Genomic DNA, 19,285 nt, shown 5'->3' with positions numbered 1-19,285 from the left:
GTCACCGGTGTCAAGGACAGGAGGAGCTGTGGGGAAGGGGCTAATACCAGGGACGGAAGCACCGACGCTAGAGCCTAAGCTTGGGGGCAGGGATGTCACACGGCAGCTTCAGGTGGCAAGGGCAGGACCCAGCTTAAGGACTGTCAGGGGGCATGAGGTCAGCTGAGTAGGTCTGGGGCTGGTCCTTGAGGCGCGGCCCCTCCCAGGAGTACTGTGGGCCCGGGAGGAGGCATGCTGTGAACACGGCCAGAGTGAGGGGCTGTCTGGCTACTCGCGGTGCTCATTTTCAGGGTACCAGACCTGGAGGCGATCAGGGGAGGGGCTGGCCTGGTCTGGGCCCTGACATTGTCTCTCACCTTAAACCAGTGGTAATGACTTGCAAATATTGATGAAAACGCAAACTACAGAGATTGTGTTTTTCAGGGAGTGAAGGTGGGGAGTGGGGATAAGGAGGAAAATAAACTGAAATGAAGTCCAGTTATCTCCCATCTGTGGCTGCTCCTAATCCCCCAGCCCAAAGGAATCCAATGCAGCCCCTTATCTGCCCTGTCAATCACTCCATCACCGCCCAGTGCTCGGTGGGCACCACACGCCCTCATACACACTCAAGCACAAGCTCACACATGCACACACACGCACACACTCACTCCGACTCCTGCTCCGACACTCCTGCCCACCCCCAGCCCATTACTCCTCTGAGTAGGAGCAGCCAGCACGCAGGTCCTGCCAGATGGATGCAATTTGCATAATATCAGCAGTGGAGGCTGCAAGATCACCAGGGGTCAGGGCGCTGACATCCCCGCACAGTCTATCTGCAAGTGCTAATTTGGCCGGCATTGATCTGTCTTTCTGATTTCTTTGTCATTTACGTCTGCGACGGTTTGACAGGAAATACAGAGAGAGACAAGGGGAGGCCAGGCCGGGCCCGGGGCTAGCAAGGTAGGGAAACAAAGATTGTACTTCCCAGTGCATCACACACACACAACACATAATACACATACCAGAACCTTCCCCCATCCATCCGGCAGTCCACCTGTCCATCTGTCCGTCCATTTTTCCACCTGTGGTTGCTACTGAAGACTAGAGCTCAGGAAGGAAGGAGTGAACACCTCTCCAGGTGAATACTGCCTACAGACAGGCCAAGGGAGCCCCTGTCGGTGCCTGGAGAGTCATCCCTTCTCAGGGCCACCTCTCCCCCAGCTGCTCACTTTCTCTGGGCCACACCAGAAAGAACGAGACAGGAGTGGGGGGTGGGGGTAGTGCCAAGGAAGCACAGACTCCAGCCGTCTCTGTCCCCGCCTCGTACAGCAGCTGTGCCGACAACTCCTCCTGAGCCCGCCCTGAAGATGGTCGAAGTGCAGGGGGTGGGGGGGGCCCCGAGCAGCACCTTTCTGCCTCTCCGGGATAGCCAGGGAGAGGGCTACTAGGTCTGCAGGGACCTTATATCAATCCTTCACCACCCTCAGGTCTTCCAAAGCCCAGACTGGTTTCTAGCTGATTCTGAAGCCCCTCAGCTCAGCCAGAAAGCCTTAGATCAGATCAGATCTAAATGCTACCCACCGAACCCTCGGCCACTATCCCCACATTCTTCCGTGCCTTGGGAGAAGGGCTCCCCATAGGGATAGGGGCACTGCCTGGACAGATGTCAATGGTAAAAGGGGAGGGGAAGATAAGATTGCAACTCTGGAAAGAAAGAACCCACTGCAGAGAAGTGGACATGGTCACCCTGTCAAGAGAGGCAGAGGGGCCTGAGCCTTCTAAGGGTGAAAGCCCCCCTCCCTGCCAGCCACAGTGGCTCTGTCGTGGCCCCACCTCCTTTCCCTTGCTGATGGTAGCAGAGCAGGGTGATCAGAAGGAACTCCCTGCTGGGCAAGAGGGGGGCTGGCGTTTGGTGTGTGCTAATCCCGGGCCTGAGGTCTTCAGAGGGACCTGGGGAACTTCAAGGAGGGGAAGGCAAAGCTGTACTGTGGACGAGCTCATTAGCCAGCACCCCCACCCCCCCCACGAGGAGGAGGGCGGGCAGCCCAGGGAGCGTGGCGGCAGAGGCGGCAGAGAAAAGGCTGTCACTGTCCTTTCTTCCTTTTGGTACAAGCATCTCCCTGAGCCGACGATTCTCCTGCAGTGACACCTCTCACGGGAGCTAATGAGATCCGTGTCACAGAGCTAATGCGCTCTGACTGGACTCTTGATAGACACCCTACTCCTTCAGGGGAGACCACAGGCCAGTACTGCCCCCCTGGGGCCAGGCCCCCACCTTGCCTCCTGCCAGCCCAGCTCTTTTTGCCAAACTATGCTGGGTAACAAGCTCCTGAGAGTCCACTTGGTGTCTGGCCATCCCTCCTTACCATGAGCCTCAGAGGGACCCTCCTCAGGCCCTGAGCAGAGGGGCTAAGAAACCAGGGAAGGACCACCCAGCTGGGCATCAGGGAAGGTTCCAGTTAATTCTCCCAGCTAGCTGAAATCAGCAGTCTGTGGGGCCTCCATGTCCAAACAACAGGTGAGATTTTACTGACATTTCCTGTGCAGATTTCTGGGTCCTGCTGTTAGATCAAGTATGGAGGGCCTGAACATCACCACCAACAAACTGTAAGTGGGGTCCAAGGATGTATTTTGTACATGCACACTGGGAAGTCCAGGCAAGATTCCCAGAAGAGGTGGCCCCTGGAAAACGGGCAGGATTTTCCTGGTCAATGAGGTGGAGAGCAAACAGATCAGAGAACTATCAGAGCCAGAAGGAGGTCAGAAGCCGAGAGTTGCCGGGCTCTGGCTCTGAGGGCGACTGTAGCAGGCTTTCTTCCTCAACAAGGCTTTGTCAAGGCCTGTATGTTTCACACTAACTGAGGGAAATGAGGGAAGTGAGCTTGTGTTCTTCCTCATTGTCTCTGTTGGTAGCACAAAGCCCGACACCAAAAAGGTGCTTCCTAGTTCAGCACAGCGGTAAGAACATAGACTCTGCACTCACACGGACCTGGGTTTGAGTCCTGATTCTTCAATTTACCTGGCTGTGTGACCTCAGGCAAGTCACTTAACTGAGTCTCAGCTTCCTAGTCTATAAAATGGGAATGATAATGCCTGCCTTCCATAAAACTGGTGTGAAAATTACATTAGTTAATAAAAAGTACCCCCAAATACATGCTGACCCTCTGCAGAAACACAAGAAGCACCATACAGCACTCCGAAGTCCCCCGTGGAGGCTGCCCTGCCTCAAAGCCGTTGGTCCATGGCAAGGATGCAGATGGAGTACGCTGACTGCTGCCCGTCAGCAGTCCCACGTACATGCGGTCCCTCTTCACCCATAGCCCGCTCCACACCACCCTGTTCACTGGGCTTGCAAGGTCAAATCCACCACCTCAGAACGAAGTGTCCCTCTCCTGACTAAGAGGGCATGCCGACAGCCCCCAAACACCCCTTTTCTGCCCGGAGCTCCACCGCCTCCCTTCCTGAACCTACCTCTCCCTTAGCTGCCAGGGCCAACTGTACCTGTGCTGACGACTGTACCTGAGTTCTGTGGGGGCAGGGCACTCTGTCATCTTTACCAGTACACCTGTCACGGCTCCTGACACATAGCAGGTGTAAGGTAAACATTCACTGACTGGTCCTCTGCCTCCATTCCCAGGGCCACTGCTGGCTCTGAATTAACCGCCGCCTCCGTGCTCCTTGCTGAGCTGCCCCTTCTGCAGTTTCTCCTTGCTAGTCCTCCCTGTATAAACTCTCAGATGGCTCAAATTGAAGCCCAACTCTGACCAGGTTACCGCTCTGCCAGGATCTGCCCACCCCGCCCCCAGCTCCCCTGCAACAGTTCAGCCATGCACATCCATCCCAGCGGGCCCTCTCCCTTTCCACAGCCTACCTCCCAGCCCTCCAGCATGCCTGCCCCTTGCTCTCTCAGGGCCACCACACCCGGTGCTCAGCAGGAGTCCCCACCAGGTAGGCCCCACACACTCCCCCTCCCACCCATACCTTAGAAAGAGACTCAGGAGATCTCTATAGGGCCTAGGATCATCAGTGATTTGCGCACAGAGCCACTGCCTAGCCCCCTCCCTGGCACTGTGGGAGAGCCAAGCGGGTCCCAGAGATGGCTAAGCTGTGGAATCTGCAGAACCCTTGCCCAGCATCACCAATGCTGCCCCCCCACCAATATGCACACCACTCCCCACTTCAGGCTGGCAGCTCCTCACGCAGTTAATTAGCACTATGTCACTGAGGACCAGCCTGAGTGGCCAGTGACAGGAGCTGACCCTTGACCCCAGGGCTGGGAAACAGTCCACATCAAACTCTTACAGCGCGACCCTTTTAGCACGCACAGTAACTCGGGGCACCGCCAGCTGAAGCTCATTAAAGCTGTCTCTTTGGCGCGAGGGCCATTAACCTCACTGCTCAAAACCAACGCCTCCCCTCCCTGCCTCTCCCAGCCCAATTAATGCCCTGCATCCTCCCTCCCCTCCAAACACCCTCACCCACACCTCAGAGCCAGCTGGGAGCGGGCAGGGCAGCCCTCTGCATCCAAAGATACAAAGACCCAGTGCCAGGAACCCCCAGTGCCCTGGGGAGGCCATGGTGTTGGCAGGGCCACAGAGGAGGGGGCTGCCTGAGCACCTACTGTGTGCCAGGCCAGGCACTGCATAAGCCCTTTACACGAGCAGCTTCACTGAACCTCCCCAACAGCCCTGAGAGGCACTGGCACTGTCTCTTGTCTGAGGTCACAGGGCTCTGGGTGGTAGAGCCAGAACTTCCTCTGGCTCCAAAGCCCTTACTCCATTGTCACTTGTAACCTTGGACTGTCCCCTGTGGCCTGGCCAGATGGAAAAACCTTCTTCCCTGGAGAGGGAGGGAACACCTCAGGAGTCCTAACAGAGGGAAGAAGGAACCTCTTCCTCTCACGAACACACCCTGGGACGCATCCACAGACACAGGGGACCCAGCTCAAGGCCAACCCAGCCCCGCTGGTCCCTCTAGCAGCCAGACTCAACTACTGGCAGCCCCTGCCCGCCTGGGCCAGTGCAAGTCCTCTCATTGATCCTCACTGTCTGGTCCCTCCCTTTCCCATCCCTCTGTCACTGATTCATCTACTCATTCATTCAGTGCCCCCCCCCAAAGTGTTTACTAAGCATCTATTAAGAACCAGCATGTGCAGTGCGCCCTGCCCCGTCAGTTCTGAGCAGGAGCTCTGAGAGTACTGTCCTCTCAGTCACAAACCTCCTATCTCCTCAGAACCTCACCAAAGAGCCAACCCTTTAACTGGCATTCAAGACCCACTTATTTCCCCATTTTTTTTCTAGCTGTTCTCTGACCCAAGTGTCCCTCCCACTCCAGTCACAGCAAACTACGTGTAGGTGTCTAAGTTGTCTTCAGTGTGCCCTTGTGCTTTTGTACGCACAGCTGCCCTTAAGTAGAAAACCCTTCCCTCATTTTTCTACCTAGCGAACTCCTACTCATCCTTCAAGAATCTCCTGACTCAAGTGTCTTTCTTCTCTAGGAAACTCCCTGCTGAGCTTCCAAGCAGATCAGCTTGCTAGGCTTGGGGTCTCCTCTAGGTTGTATGGACTAGCTCCTATGGAAGGCAACAGTTGTTGTGGGGCACCCCCAATTCCTTAGACCTGTTGACTTGCTTCCTCTCCCCCCACCTGCCAGGCCCCAGAAGAGCCTTGGGGTGTCCCAACAAGAAGGATACAGGGCATCCCTGAGGTCAGTGAGATGTAAATAAAGAAGCAGAAGTCACTGTGGCACCTGAGGACAGGAAAATCCTCCCTTGGGGCAGCCTAGGTGTTCCTATCGCGGCCCTTAGTACCCTGGGGACCCGGTTCAGTCTCTATCTTGTCCTAGGATGTCACCTCCTTGAGGACAAGAATCTCCACCCAGCACGCCCAGCACCCACTAGGCACCAGTGATCTCTGTGGAAAGGATGAAGGGCTAGTCTGTGACAGGTGACTGGGTCCTTTTGGTGTATCCTGCCGGTCCCTCTGCCGCCATAGCTCCCCAAAGGTACACAGGTTATGATAATGTCATACTACTTCCCAGGAATAACCCCCCTCCCCGCTCCTCCCCACTTGGAACAAAGCCTATGCTTGTCAAGTACCCCACTTGAAAGCATTTGCATGACGTGTGCTCACACACAGAAAATCAGATACACAGAAATTAACAGACACACTTTCTGGTGGATACACACACAGGCTGATGGTTGCTTCCATATAAAGACAAATGCCCTCAGGAAAATCAACCCAGATATATTGTTACACTCACTCACTCACACACACACGCCCCCCAATACTGATATATCTGAAGTTAGCAGAGCTTCCAATGCCTAGAACCACAGCCACTCCATCCCCCTCCCACGCAGGGATCCCTCTGAGGGTGCACCCCCACCTGGTACCCCAAGTGGCCCCTCCCAACCCCGGCACCGCTCAATGGAGGCTGCTCCTCCTGCGGGGGAGTCAATACCCTGTGGACGGAGCCATCGGTCAGAAGGACCCCGACTAATTAAAAGCTGGTGAGGTTTAAATAATTCATCTCCTTAACTCCCATTGATCGCCCAGTTTAGTAGCCACAGACTTGAAACAATATTAAACAGCCTCTTCTAGCTCCATGGGGGTGGGTAAGCTGACATATGCCCACCCCTCTGAGGACATCACCCACCAGAGATGCAGGCAGGGTTGGGGGTATCTTGGCCTGAATCCAAGGCCACCTGTGACCCACCCAAAGCCCAGACCCCAGTCTTATTCTAAACAGTGTTTTGAGAGATCTCTTCCAATGGTCTGGTTCCACTCTCCCCTATGCCACCCTCCTTCCCCACTCCCCCCACCTATGGAAAGCACCCCGTTAGAGCATAGAGCCACAGAACCCCTCTGTGTGCCAGGGGACTGGGGCATGCGGGCAGGGGGCTGACTGAGCTGCCAGGGGGTATATGTGGAGGGACTGACCAATGCCGCTGTGGGGCCGGCCTATGTGTTGCAGGCTGAGGCCCTTGTTCATGTCTAGAAGTCCATTCTTGGGCCAGCAGCCCATGGCGAAGCTGTAAGCCTGGAAGACAGGAGGCAAGAATGGTTAACAGAGGCCCTGACCCCCAATACTCACCACCTCCACCCTCCAGCCAAATCTTGCCAGTAAGGGCTTACTCTCATTATGTCACTTCATGAGAGTCCCCTCACTGGGTCCCCTTTCTACCAGGGCCCCCACCAGAAAATCCCTTCTTCTTTCAGAGCTCCTTTTATCTTAGGCATCTCCCCATCAGAGACCTCCAGCCCCCAACAGGTGCCCCCTTGTCAGGCTCCTCTAGAGAGCTCCCATTTATTAAGATCCTCTTTCTCAGGACCATCCTGTCATCAGGGCACCCCCTTCACCAGGCAGCCCTGTTAGATACCCCTCCCTCAGTGTACCCAGCACTGTGCTGGGCCCCTCCCCACAGTATTGCTGGTCATAAAGCCTGGTGTCGGGAAGGACTTGGAGACCAACATATCCAAACTTCACTCTATAGATAGGAAAACTGAAGCAAGAGGGGGCCAACCACAGGCCCTTGGTCTACTTGCTTTAGACCAAGAGGCAGGTCAGGCTGTGGAAGGCTGAGTGCCATGCGTGGGCTCAACTGAGGAGGAGTAAGGTCACCTGGTTGACTCAAGCAGCTGTGAAGGGAACACATAAAAAGAATGTGTGTGTGTGTGTGTGTGTGTGTGTGTGTGTGTGTGTGTGTGTGTGTTAGGGGGAACAGATCTCTGCTGAAGGTCAAGTACTCACTTATGCATATTCAAAGCGGCCACCCATCGATCTGTACTTAATTGTTTTCCTGGGGTTGGGGAAGGAAGTGCTGGGGGCATCGATCTGCTCAGACCCCTAGCACTTCATTGCTCCCCTCCATCTGCTACTCGCGCCACCTGGCCGCCACCAACCTCCATGGTGGGGGGCGGTACATGGCAGGACCAGGGATAGTACTTTTCTTTCACAATCCCTTACAGGCACAACTGACTTGACATCACAGATGAGGAAACTGAGGCCCAGAAAGAAGAGAATTACAAGGGTTAGAATGCTATCAAGTGGCCCAGTGGGAACTGAATTCCTGCTCCACCTGCTAGCAAAGTCCTGGGCTTCTACCAGGGGCTTGTGTAGCTGGCTGGCCCTTCAGACATTTCCCATCGCCTCACCTTTGAAGTCTTGGAACCCCAGGCTGCCCTGCTCCCAGTGGCAGGAAGCATACGGGATACGGTCACTAGGAATGTAGCTCGGGGGAGTTCCCAGAAGCTAGGTGGGGAGGGGAATGCGGGGGAACTAAGGTGGCTGCAGCCACGTTCAGACAGGCACTGCAGTGCCCCCAGCCATGCCCTGGCCTGGAGGTCCCCATCCCACTGGAGACTCCCTCACAGCGGGGAGGTCCTAACACCAGGTCAGAAACCAAAGACATGAGGCTGGACACAGAGTCTGTGCTGAGGCCAAGGGGCTAGTACCCTTCCTTCCCAGCTGCAGGAACCAAGCCCTGGCTCTGCGGGTCCTTCAATCTTAGCACCCTCCCGAGCCGCTTTCCTTGACCACAGACGATACCAGCCACAACTCAACGTCCCAGCCAACCTTCCCACACTTTCCCAGGCCACAGCTGGACCCACAAATTGGTGGCTGGGTGTGAGGCTCAAGGGCAGGGGAAAGAACGCTGGCTTGCAGCCAGGGCAGAGCTGGGGGAGTGCAGGCAGCAAGGGAAAGTAGCCAGTGGGTGGTGCACAGCTGGATGAGCTGCTGAGCGTGGTCAGGGCCATGGCTGGAGCGCAGTGGGCCAGAGAGCAGTGGCGGGCCGGCTTTCAAGTACTTTAAAATCACTTACAAAGGCCGGATTAAACGATCAGAAATTCCATTTAATAGGACAAATAAAGAAATAACAATCTACCCTATCAGCCTGGAGAAGGCGAGCTGGATGGGTTTTTTTCCCCTCTAAAAAGGAAAAAGGGAAGGAAGGGGGAAAAAAGAAGGATAATGTGTGTTTACTCAAGCAAAGAAAAAAATATTTAAGTGATGTCGGGGAGAAGATTGCAGTAACTAGTGAAGAATAACATCGTCTACTTTGCTGTCAAATCACACCCGAATTTCAGTAATAGATTCTCGGCTGACACTCAATTCAATTCGAAGGTGATCCTGCTTTATCCCAGCCCATCAAATATTAAACACTTGCATTAGCAGGTGCTGCCGCTTCCCGGCTTAAAGCGGCGGGCGGGCAGCGGGCTGCTGAGGCCCCTCTGCTCTGCTCGTGGCTTGGGGACAGGGCAGCTCAACGTTATCTGCACGTCATCCTGAGTCTTATCGCAGCTAAGCGGGAAGACCACTTCAGATAACATTAGACGCTTGCCCCGATGAGTCACCGTGATTAGATTATTATTATAATTATGACTCCCCAAGATCTTCCCTAGACTGGGACATGTGGAAGGGGGGTGGAGGGTGGCAGCGCCCAGGAGGGCCAGGCTGGGCCTGGCTGGAACAGAGCAAGCCGGAACCCAGGCGGGAAAGCAGAGGAAACAGGCAAGGCAGCGGCCCCGGTCCCGCCTGACGGATGCCTTTCAGGAAGGGCAGTCTAGCTTGTCAGAGCGAGGGCGAGATGAATTGGCGTCTCCAGCGTGGCCGCGGGTGTCATGCGCACAGTTTCATATTCCCAGATAAGGCATGATAACCAATTGCTGCCATGACATGGCCTCATCCAGCACTTCCTCAGGGGGGCACAGGCGGGGGGAAGGGGGCAGCACGTGCACATGGGTCTGCCAAGCTCCTAATAAGAGGGATTTAATTTTTACAAATGCTGCTTCCAGCGGGGCCTTCACATACCAGCCAAAGTCCAAAATGATATTAAAAACGGTTAATTAAAACTGCTCTCCTTCAGCCTGGTCTCTCCCCCTGCTGCCCCTGCTGAGAACCCTGGCATGTCTCCCCCAGGTACTGTCACACACCCCTGCAGAGCTGAACCTTCAGAAGTGACCACCAGCCTCGGGGCACAGTCCCACAAGCTCCCTCCAACTCCTGCCATCTGAGGAACCCCTCAGTCACCGCCAGCAGACGCAGAAAGCCACCCAGAGAACACAGGGTCCTACAGCAATCTGTGTTCTTACCAATGTGTGGTCTGGATCCTCACACCTGCTACCCCTCTACGCCTGTACCCACATGCCCACCACCCCCAGCACTCACTTCTAAAGTCCCTCCCTGCCAGATACATACACCATCAAGTGTGCACACCCACACAGGCACCAGACTCTCCCTAGGTTACTCGGCGCATCCTTCCACTCCCCACGCCCTCCAGACGTCCCCCATAAGATAACATCCGTCTATGAATCTGAGTAGAGCCTTCCCAGGAGCCCCGCTCAGGACAAGGTGATGTGGGCTGTGTCTCAGAGATTCTGGCTGAGAAGTCAAGGCTCAGACTAGGGAACCAGCAGAACAGGAAGATCAGGGAGGCTGTCCCCTGTGGCTGCCCACAGGGACAGTGGAGAGAAACAGGCCTGTGGGACATTGGAGGCAGCTAGGAAAGCTTCCTGGAGGGAGTGGTAGTGGAGGGCTGGGCGGGGATTTGACAACAGTCCAGGCAGGAGACATAGTAAGGACAAAGGAGAACGGCAGGAGCAAGCTTGGTGAGAGCACAGGAAAGGGCTTGGGTGGGGCTGGGGCAGCCCACAAGGACGGAAAGAGCCCTATCTTGAGGTGCTGGCTCCCAGCTCTGTGTACCAATGGCAACACTGGCATCAATCAAGGGACCTAATTATTGTCCATCCCTGTTCTCCCGCCTGCTTCCTTTCCCTGCTCCCTCCCTCTCTCTTGCCAGCCTGCAGGGTGTGGGGGTAAGGGACCTTGGAATTTTCTGACCTCAATCAGCGCGGGGCAGGAATCTGTTTTAAGAGTTCTTGCCAAGAGCCTGTGCCCAAAAGCCCCCTTCCCACACTGCTTCCAAATTCCTGGGGTGCCACTTCTCCAGCTGCACCTCTCCTAGCCACCAGGGCCCACGCCCTCTCCCCCAGCAGTGGCTTCCTGGCGAAAGAGTTGGGGGGGTGGAGTTGGGGTGAAAGATGCTGGGTCTACCAAACCACCCCACCGCAGCCCTGTGCCAGGCAGGCACGCACACTTCCCTTCCCCTGGGCTGCTGTAATTTCCATGCGCGGGGAAGCAGGTGCCGAGCCACTCCCGGCTGGCTCTTCTCTCTCGTGGCTCTGCCCGCCTTGGCTGCTGCCCCATTAGCTTAGTGGCCAGCCATCTGCGACGGGCCTGCCGCGCAGCCCTGCTGTAGGCGCGGCGGGTGGCCCCCTGTGTAACAGGGAGCTTTGCCATTAGCGCCTTTAATATTCTGACACCTCAGCACAGCCTGCTATTACATGCAAACGCTGATCGCCCTGTGAAATTACATTGCTGGGCCCGCGAAATGGAATCGTGTATAATCAGCCTCCTCCATGCACTGTCAGTCCCATCACAAACACGGCGCCCGGCGGCTTACGGGGGCTTAGCAGCTGCGACAAGTGTATTGGGTTTAATAGATGAAGTAGCCCTCCTCGGCAGCAGCGTCAGATCCTTCAAAGAGGAAGGAAGAGGCATCGATGGCTGCTAGGGTGTCTCGGCCCACCCATTCACTACCTGCCAGGGCCCTGAGGGTGGGGTGGCCACGGAGTGGGCAGGGTAGTGGATGGGGTTAGAACCCAGCTCAGACTCCACACACAAGCACAGACTGCTCTGTAACTTCCAGAAAACCCAGAGCTTCCAAGCTGGAACCAGCACACTGGACCTATCCAGCTTCCTCATGAGGTGGGGAAGAGGAGGCCTTTAACCAGACCTCTGGGTGACATGTCACTTGGTGGACCTAAGGCTGATGGGTCATTTCCCAAGATGAGGAAATAAATCAAATCACCTGCCATTCCCACAAACACCCAACAGATGAAGCTGTAAGGGTGATACTCCGGAGGATTCGGGGGGGGGGGGACAGAAAGCCTGACAGACATAACTACTACTTAATTCCTTATCTAATTGGCCAACACTTCTATAGCTGGTGAGCCAAGTACCAAAGACAGAGGTAAACATGAGGATGGCAGACCCAGCAGCCCAGAGAAAGGCAGTGTGGTCCAGCTCAGGAGTCAGACAAACATGAATTTGGTTCCCAGTTCTGCCAGTTATTAGCACTGTCACTTGGGAGGAGTTATCAAACGTCTCTGAGCCTCAGTCTCCTACACCACAACATGGGATGACAGTTCTTTCTCCGGGTATACCTGAGGTCACTCGGGTCCACTCCCACTGCACCCTCCAGATATTCTTGATGCCGTCACCCAAAATGCGTATTGCCTTTGAGAAAGCTGCTCCCTCTCCCTTTTCTGGGCTCAGCCTAGCAACCAGTTGTGGCCGACTGTGTTTTCCGGGGATGGCTGCAACACCATCTCCCATGCTCTTCTTACAATGTGACTTTGACACCCCTGTTATCAAGAGAGGGAGTCTATGTCCCTCTCTTGGAAACAGCGTTGGCTTTTGCAACTATTTCAACTAACAGAGTAACACAGAAGTAATGCTATGGGACTTCAAGGCAAGTTCAGAAATACAGGAGGCAGCTTCCTCCTCATTCACTGAACACTTGCCTTGGGGCCCTGAGTGGCTCTGTAAGTAGCCAGATTGCTCCCGGGCAGCCATCTTGTGAGGAAGCCCAAACTAGTCTGTGCAGAGACCACGTACAGAAGCCAGGAGACTAGGCAAAGAAAGAGAGATGCCCAGCCAGCCCCCAGCTGACCCAGTCACACCCTGTGCCAGCTCCAAGGACTAACTACAAATGCCTGAGAGAAGCTGAGTCAGAACCACCTTCCTGAGCCCTTCCTAAATTCCTGACCCACAGAAACCTTGAGATACAGTAAGATAGCTGCTGTCGTGTTAAGTCACTAAATTTGGGGGTGACTAATTATGCAGCAATACTAACTAGAAAACCAATACCTACTCACTTCTGGATACACTCTGCCAATACCTTCAACTTCTTGCTGCTTTGAGACTATTCCTCCCCTCCCTCTGGGACTCTATTCCAGGTCATCATCCACCAGGTAACTTCAGTATCTACAGGACAGCCCACCCATGAACCTTGCCTGCCTTTCAGTTTCTCAACTTCCTGGGCTCTAACGACCTTCTCCTCTACCTATTTCACCCATCCATCCTTACGGCCACACCCGGGGCCTTGTTATCACCCAGAACTGCTCTCCCTAAGCAATCTTACAATGACAGATTCCACTCTGACGCCAGTCTCCTCTCCTCCCAGCTTCTGTACCCTCTACTCTTGCTCTTTTCCCAGTCTGTCCAACCCCTTCTGGTCTCGATCCTTTGTCTACCAGGCCTGGAGCCCTGGGATCTATCACGTCAAGCACCCATTCCCCAGTCTTCAAACCCCTGCCCGCTTACCCTAGGTACACCTTCCCTGAAAAAACCCAATGGTGACTCCATTTCTCCACACTTGCACCTGAGCTAAGTGATGCTGGAAAGTCACTCTGATGCATCAAAAGTGGCCACTATGGGTACAAGATCACAACCTGAGCAATTCTCAGTGGTATGCAACAATCCGACTCTTCTCTGACTTTCACAAATCTAATAAAAGCTGTGGCACAGAACTCTTTCAACTGCATGCCCCTTGTCTACTAATGCATCTGTATCCTTCCCTGCATCTGTACCTTCACCAGCGCTGTTCCAACACAAGGGACACCGACACCTCACTTCTTGTCTAAGGCCAATCCCGTACTTGTGCTCAACATCTCACCCTTCTCCTGCCTGCTTAGTCCTGCTCCACCTGGGATCCCCTTTTTTTCTAAATCCTTAACCTCCCCCTCTCTGCTGGCTCCTTTCCACTAGCATTTTAGCAAATGTTTGAATCTCTATCAACTTTACACAACTTCTTGGGCCTCAGGTTCCTCTTTGTAAAATGGGGGTAATAACAGTTCCTACCCCAGAGCTGATGTGAGGATTAAATGAATTATTGTGTGTAAACTGTTTAAAACAATAGCCGGCCCTCTGAAAGTTATGTCAGTATTAGATTATTATTTTTAAAGCCCTCCATTCACTCCATATCCCCATCTGGTGACTGACTTGTTTTCCTGTTAACAGCCAAACTTCTCAAGGTTGTCTCCCCTTGCCTCTACTCACCTCCCACATTGCTCCTGAACCCCTGCAGTCTGGCTTCTGGCCTGACCGACATTTAGCTCCTGCTAAAGCCAATGGTCCTCACCACGCTGCCCACACCTAGGGACAGTGTCAGAGCTTTGCTGTCTCTGCCTCTCTGTGCCTGCTTCAGCTTTCACACTCTTCTCCTTTGGTTCTCTTTGCGTTCTCCTATCTCTCTGATCTGCCACTTTCCTCATAATCTCCCTGTAGTCCCTTCTTCGTGCAGACCATCCTCCTCCTCATGCGCTCAGGTGCCCTCACTTCCTGTCTTTGTCTACACTCTACCACTCTCCCTGGGTGACTTTTTCAACTTCCTGTCTTCCACCTCTCCAACTTCCGAATCGATACTCTTTGCCACTACTTGAGTATTAACCACATATATTCTATTGCCTACCTGACATTTCCACCTGGATTTCACCCGGGTACATCATTCTCAAACATTAAAACAAACAAACCAACAAAAAAAACCCAAACCAAAAAAACACGCCTCAACATCTCCTCCCCCAAGTTACCCTTCTCTTGGGTTCCCAAATCCCAGTGAAAGCCATTATCATCTCTGTGGTCTATAGAAATGTGGGGTCAACTGTGTCTTCTTCTTCTTCCTTACTGCCCCGAGTCCTGGGAGTGCTGTTTCATGCCTCCAAGACTTGACTTGAGCAGTTCCTTCAGCCTGCCTAGAATGCCCTCGGCCTTCTCCCACTGTCCTAACGAACACGTACTCTTCTTTCACCACTAACTCAAAGTACCTTCCTTTATCAAGTCTTCCTTGACTCGTCCCTTCTTTAAACCCAATCATACTCTGAACAGCATCCGTAACACCAGATTTGTTTACATAACTGTTACCCCACGACGACACTGGGAGATTTTTTTTTTTTTTAAAGATTTTATTTATTTGAGAGAAAGAGCACACATGAGAGGGGAGAAGATCAGAGGGAGAAGCAGACTCCCTGCCGAGCAGGGAGCCCGATGCGGGACTCGATCCCGGGACTCCAGGATCATGACCTGAGCCGAAGGCAGTGGCTTAACCAACTGAGCCACCCAGGCGCCCGACACTGGGAGATTTTTAAGGGCAAGGGCTGTATCACTGTTTCTCTAAATGGTCTCCGTTAAGGGAAGGGAAAATAAGACGTCTCTTTGGGCCTAATTTTGCCACGCAGGAAAGCCTGGTTTTCAGAGTTGCTGCTCCTGTTGACCCTATCCAGTCTCCTTCAAGAACCACTGCTGTTCTTGCCCAGCAGACCAGGAATCCCCCCCAACAGTCAACCTTAGAACTGGGCGCTCAGCATCCTATGTTAGGAGAGAAGGGGAGGCTGTTCCTGTCCCCCTTCTTTTTCTGAGCTCTCTGGCCATATGGGTAGCTCCCACTCCGTTCCTGTGGCCCAGCAGAGGCGTGGCCAGCACAACTATAACAGCAAAGGGACTGACACTCACATCAGCTGACAAAACCCATCCTCTCTACGCCTGGTGGGTAGTTCTGCATGTTCATGGTGTTCCCTGGCTACCAACATCCTTTAGGGCCCCAGAGCTGCCGCTGCCTCTATCCATCCACAGACCTTGAGTGAGATGATTGTTGTGTCTGTACTTAATCTTCCTGCACACAGCCCACAACAGGACAGCTGCCTCCAGTGTGCTGGACCGACACCACAGCCAAGGCCAGGTTCACGGCATCGGAAGGACAGCTGCCAACTCCATTTGATCCCATGAGGGTCCCGGGTCTATTTTCAGGTGGAGTAATCCAGAGCCTCTGCTTCACTGCTGAGTCAGAGGGGACTTGGGGACACTGAGCTTTCTGAGGCGAGAACCAGATAAGGAGCTCCTGAGCCACGCTGCCTGAGCCCCCACGGAAGAGGCTGGCCTCTCTGGGGCTCCACACGCACTGTCAGAGTTGAAGGCAGCAGGTCTTAGCCAGCTGCCCAGGGTGAGAGCGAACTTGTGTGTTTTCTTTGTTTTCATTACAATTTCCTCTCCCATTGCTTCTTTTTAGCCAGCCCTTTCCTCCCCGGGGTGCTAAGGATTGAATGAAACACCACCCCCGGCTCCAATAAGTGTATTTCAATTACATCTGTCACTGCATAACGATATAATGATATATCATGTGATATTAAATCCATGGTAATCATATCAGGGATTTTTTTTAATCGTGCACTAATCACATTATTACATCTCTATAATTAACAACAGGAGGTATGGAAATTCAGTTAAGGCAGAAGGCTCAATGTACTCCCCTCACCCCATCCCCACCCTACCTTCCCCAGATTAGGGCCCAATTAGGAGTTGGGAACTGCAGGGCACTAGCGTGATGGGCCAAAGCCCCCACCTCCCAGTGCCTTGGCCACGGGCAGAGCCTTCAGCATCCAGGGATGGCAGAGACAGGTCAGACTGAGACCAGGAGCATCTTGTACATGCTCAGTAGAGAGCCTGGGGTAGAGGCCACCCAGAGAGGCCCAATGACAAGGCTTAGCTGGGCCTCCTAGGCCCCCTGTCACTGCAGCACCAAATCTTCTCCATGTGGAGGGGTGTTACCTTTCCTTCCAACCAGCAAGGCTCTCAAAGGTGCTTTCAAAGCACAAGACAAATTCCTGCCTCATGGTCTCCTAGATCAGAATTCCTCTTGCTACTGCTACACACATTCCCTCTCTCTGACCTAGCCCTCTGTGGCGGCAGCTCTTAACATCACCAAGTCCGGCAGCTGTGATGTCGCTGCCTCTTGGTTCTAAAATCCCTGAGCTGAACAAACCCAGTTCCTCCTGGGGCCATTCTTCCCCAATGCTTTCTGTGAAGCCTGGCACTTCATATTGCATGACAAGTGGGTTTTTGATAACGACTGGGGTTGTTCCCCCATCCCCCAAAATGGTCCGGGTTCTTACGTCCTTGCACCCAGACCTATATGGAGAGGGGAAGGGCCTGGGACTGCAGCTTGAACTATGTCAAATGACCCTGTCTCTCCCACCTCCCCCACCCCTCCTGATACCGAGCGGTTAGGGCTAATCCCCTCAGGGGTGTCAGAACCAGTCTGCAAAGCAGAATTCTGTGTTTCAAGTCCAAAGCTTTGAACTTGGCATGTAACTAGTCCTCAGTGAGGGGCAGGCATTTTGCTAAGTTTGACTCTCAGAAGTTGGACAGGCCTGAAGATAAAAGAGAAAAATCATGTCCTTTTTCCTAATAAAAAGGAGACACTAATAGCAGTCAGCACTTAGGCAAGCACTTTAAGTTTCTAAAGTGCTTTCCAAATTAAAATATAATCCTTTACTGAGCATGTGACACCACCACCACCACCACCAACCCCTCACACACGAAAGCATGTGCCTGCTTGCACATAGCACATACACCTTCGCTTTCTTTCTCCCTGGGAAAAATGAAAACGGTGTTCAAAACCTTCATCCCAGACCTCCCTCCATCTTCACCGGCTTGCTCATATAACACACACTTATTGAGCAATTACCATGTGCCAAGCTCTGTGCTAGGTGTTGGAGACACACAGATCAAGTGCACTAGGTCACTGCCTTCAAGGAGCTTCACAGAAACTCACATGCAGTGGGGGCTGAGATCAACAAGAGCCTTGAGGTAGAAACCCTTACCAGGTCTGGAGGGAAATCAGCTAGAAGACTGACGTGGCTTTCAGTAGGACATCCAAGGCAGGGTGCCTAGAGAAGGTGGACATGTGGGCCTGGAGCTCAGGTCAGAGGTCTAAGCTGAGACAAGAAAGTCCTAAGAATGTGTATGGGTGGCACTTGAAACTAAGTAGGTAAGATCACCCAGAAAGAGAATAAAAAAGCTCTGAGGGTCAGAAGAGGCCCTCTCTTCTTTGACGTGTGGAGGGAAAAGAGAAAGGCCGAGAGATGAAAGGCTGAAACCCTAGAGCCTCCAGAACCAGCGCCCAAAGAGCCTCCTCTCTGGGCACACCCACCATCCTGTCCCCGTACGCACTTGTCACCGCCACTTTCACTCTGCCTGGATGTGGTTTGATGGAAGAGTGCAGGCTCTGCAATCACACTGACTCACTTGTGACAAACATTTACGGACAGCCTATTATATGCCAGGCCACTTGCATACATTAGCAATACAGACACAGTACCATCCTCAGAGAGCTTCACAGTCTGTTGGAAAAAGTGGATGTTAAATAAACAGCTACATAAATAACCACTAAGCTGTACCTATAGTAAGGACTCAAAGAAAGGTAGGCTGTTAAGACAGGATGGAAGATGGGAACCTGACCTAGATGGGGAACACTTCCCTGAGGACAGGGAAGCACGAACTGATGGACTGGAGGGGAAGGTGTTTGGGGTGTAGGGAATGATGCATGCTAGAGCCTTCAGGCAAAGGGTAAACAGCACTTGGAAGGAATCAAACACTTGGTACCCCTGGAGCACAGGAGGCCAGTGTAAGATGTGGCTGATGAGGAAGGCAGGAGATGCCCAGCCACGTAGGGCCTCACGGGACACAATAAAGGGTTTCACTATTGTTTCCTAAGGTGATGGAAGCCAGCCAAGGGTCTACCACTGTCATGCAATGTGATCTTAGGGTGCTGTGCCAAAGTCAAAAGTTAGTTGCTTTGCACACCTGTCCCTCCCTATTCCTAAGGACAGTCAGGCCTGGAAAAAGCTAATCAAGAACCAAGACCATTTTCTCCTGGAAGGAGAGGGAGAAACTGCACAAGCAGCTGAACTTATTCATTTATTCACTGAAGACTCACACACTGAAGGCCTGCCAGACCCTGGCACCTCAACTAAATCACATGTATACTCTGCCCTCAAGAATTCACAGTCCTTTGCAGGGAAATGAATACAGATGCCACGAAGTGCCCAGTCACTGTGACAAAGTGATCAGTGAGAACTGCAGTAGTGTTACGAAGGAGCAAAGTGCTTAGGCCCAAAGGCATCTGGAGCCCAGTTTAGGTGTGTTGCCTCCTGGTCCTCTCCTCACCGCAAGCAGCAGCTGGCTGGCTGGGACAAGCACTCCCACACACACTGCACTTAGGGCTGGGGGCAGAGTGTGAGGAGGACCCTGAGCCAAGGCTCCCAGGAAAGGGCCGGAGACCAAGCAGAAATGAACTTGAGCCAGGATCTTCTGACTGCACAAATGAAGGTTGGAAGGATGTGACCAAAGCTGTACAGAGAGCAGAGGAGGGAAAGGCTCACTGTATCATCTCAGGATGATGGAAGGGGCA

The 19,285-nt window shown here is 53.4% G+C and overlaps 1 protein-coding gene across 10 annotated transcripts in view; it reads right to left on the bottom strand.

The window, feature by feature from the left end:
- The window catches only part of ERI3 (ERI1 exoribonuclease family member 3), a 125,102-nt gene that overhangs the window by 17,889 nt on the left and 87,928 nt on the right, over nucleotides 1-19,285 (bottom strand). For 9 of the 10 annotated variants that reach the window (XR_012381253.1, XM_025855984.2, XM_025855990.2 and 6 more), the window contains one exon: nucleotides 6,918-7,017. The exons of the other annotated variant lie outside the window; for it this stretch is intronic. Coding sequence is in view for 8 of the 9 variants with exons in the window: in XM_025855984.2 (XP_025711769.1) it covers nucleotides 6,918-7,017 (100 nt within the window). In the remaining variant the exon portion in view is untranslated. The remainder of the gene's footprint in view (nucleotides 1-6,917; nucleotides 7,018-19,285) is intronic. 10 annotated transcript variants of the gene reach the window in all.

The sequence above is a fragment of the Callorhinus ursinus genome, unplaced genomic scaffold (assembly GCF_003265705.2).
Source record: "Callorhinus ursinus isolate GAN/ISIS: 27379988/994484 unplaced genomic scaffold, GSC_fseal_2.0 scaffold18, whole genome shotgun sequence".
Lineage (NCBI taxonomy): Eukaryota > Metazoa > Chordata > Mammalia > Carnivora > Otariidae > Callorhinus > Callorhinus ursinus.
The sequence above is the reverse complement of the archived record's forward strand: the minus strand, read 5'-3'. Positions and strand labels throughout refer to the sequence as shown.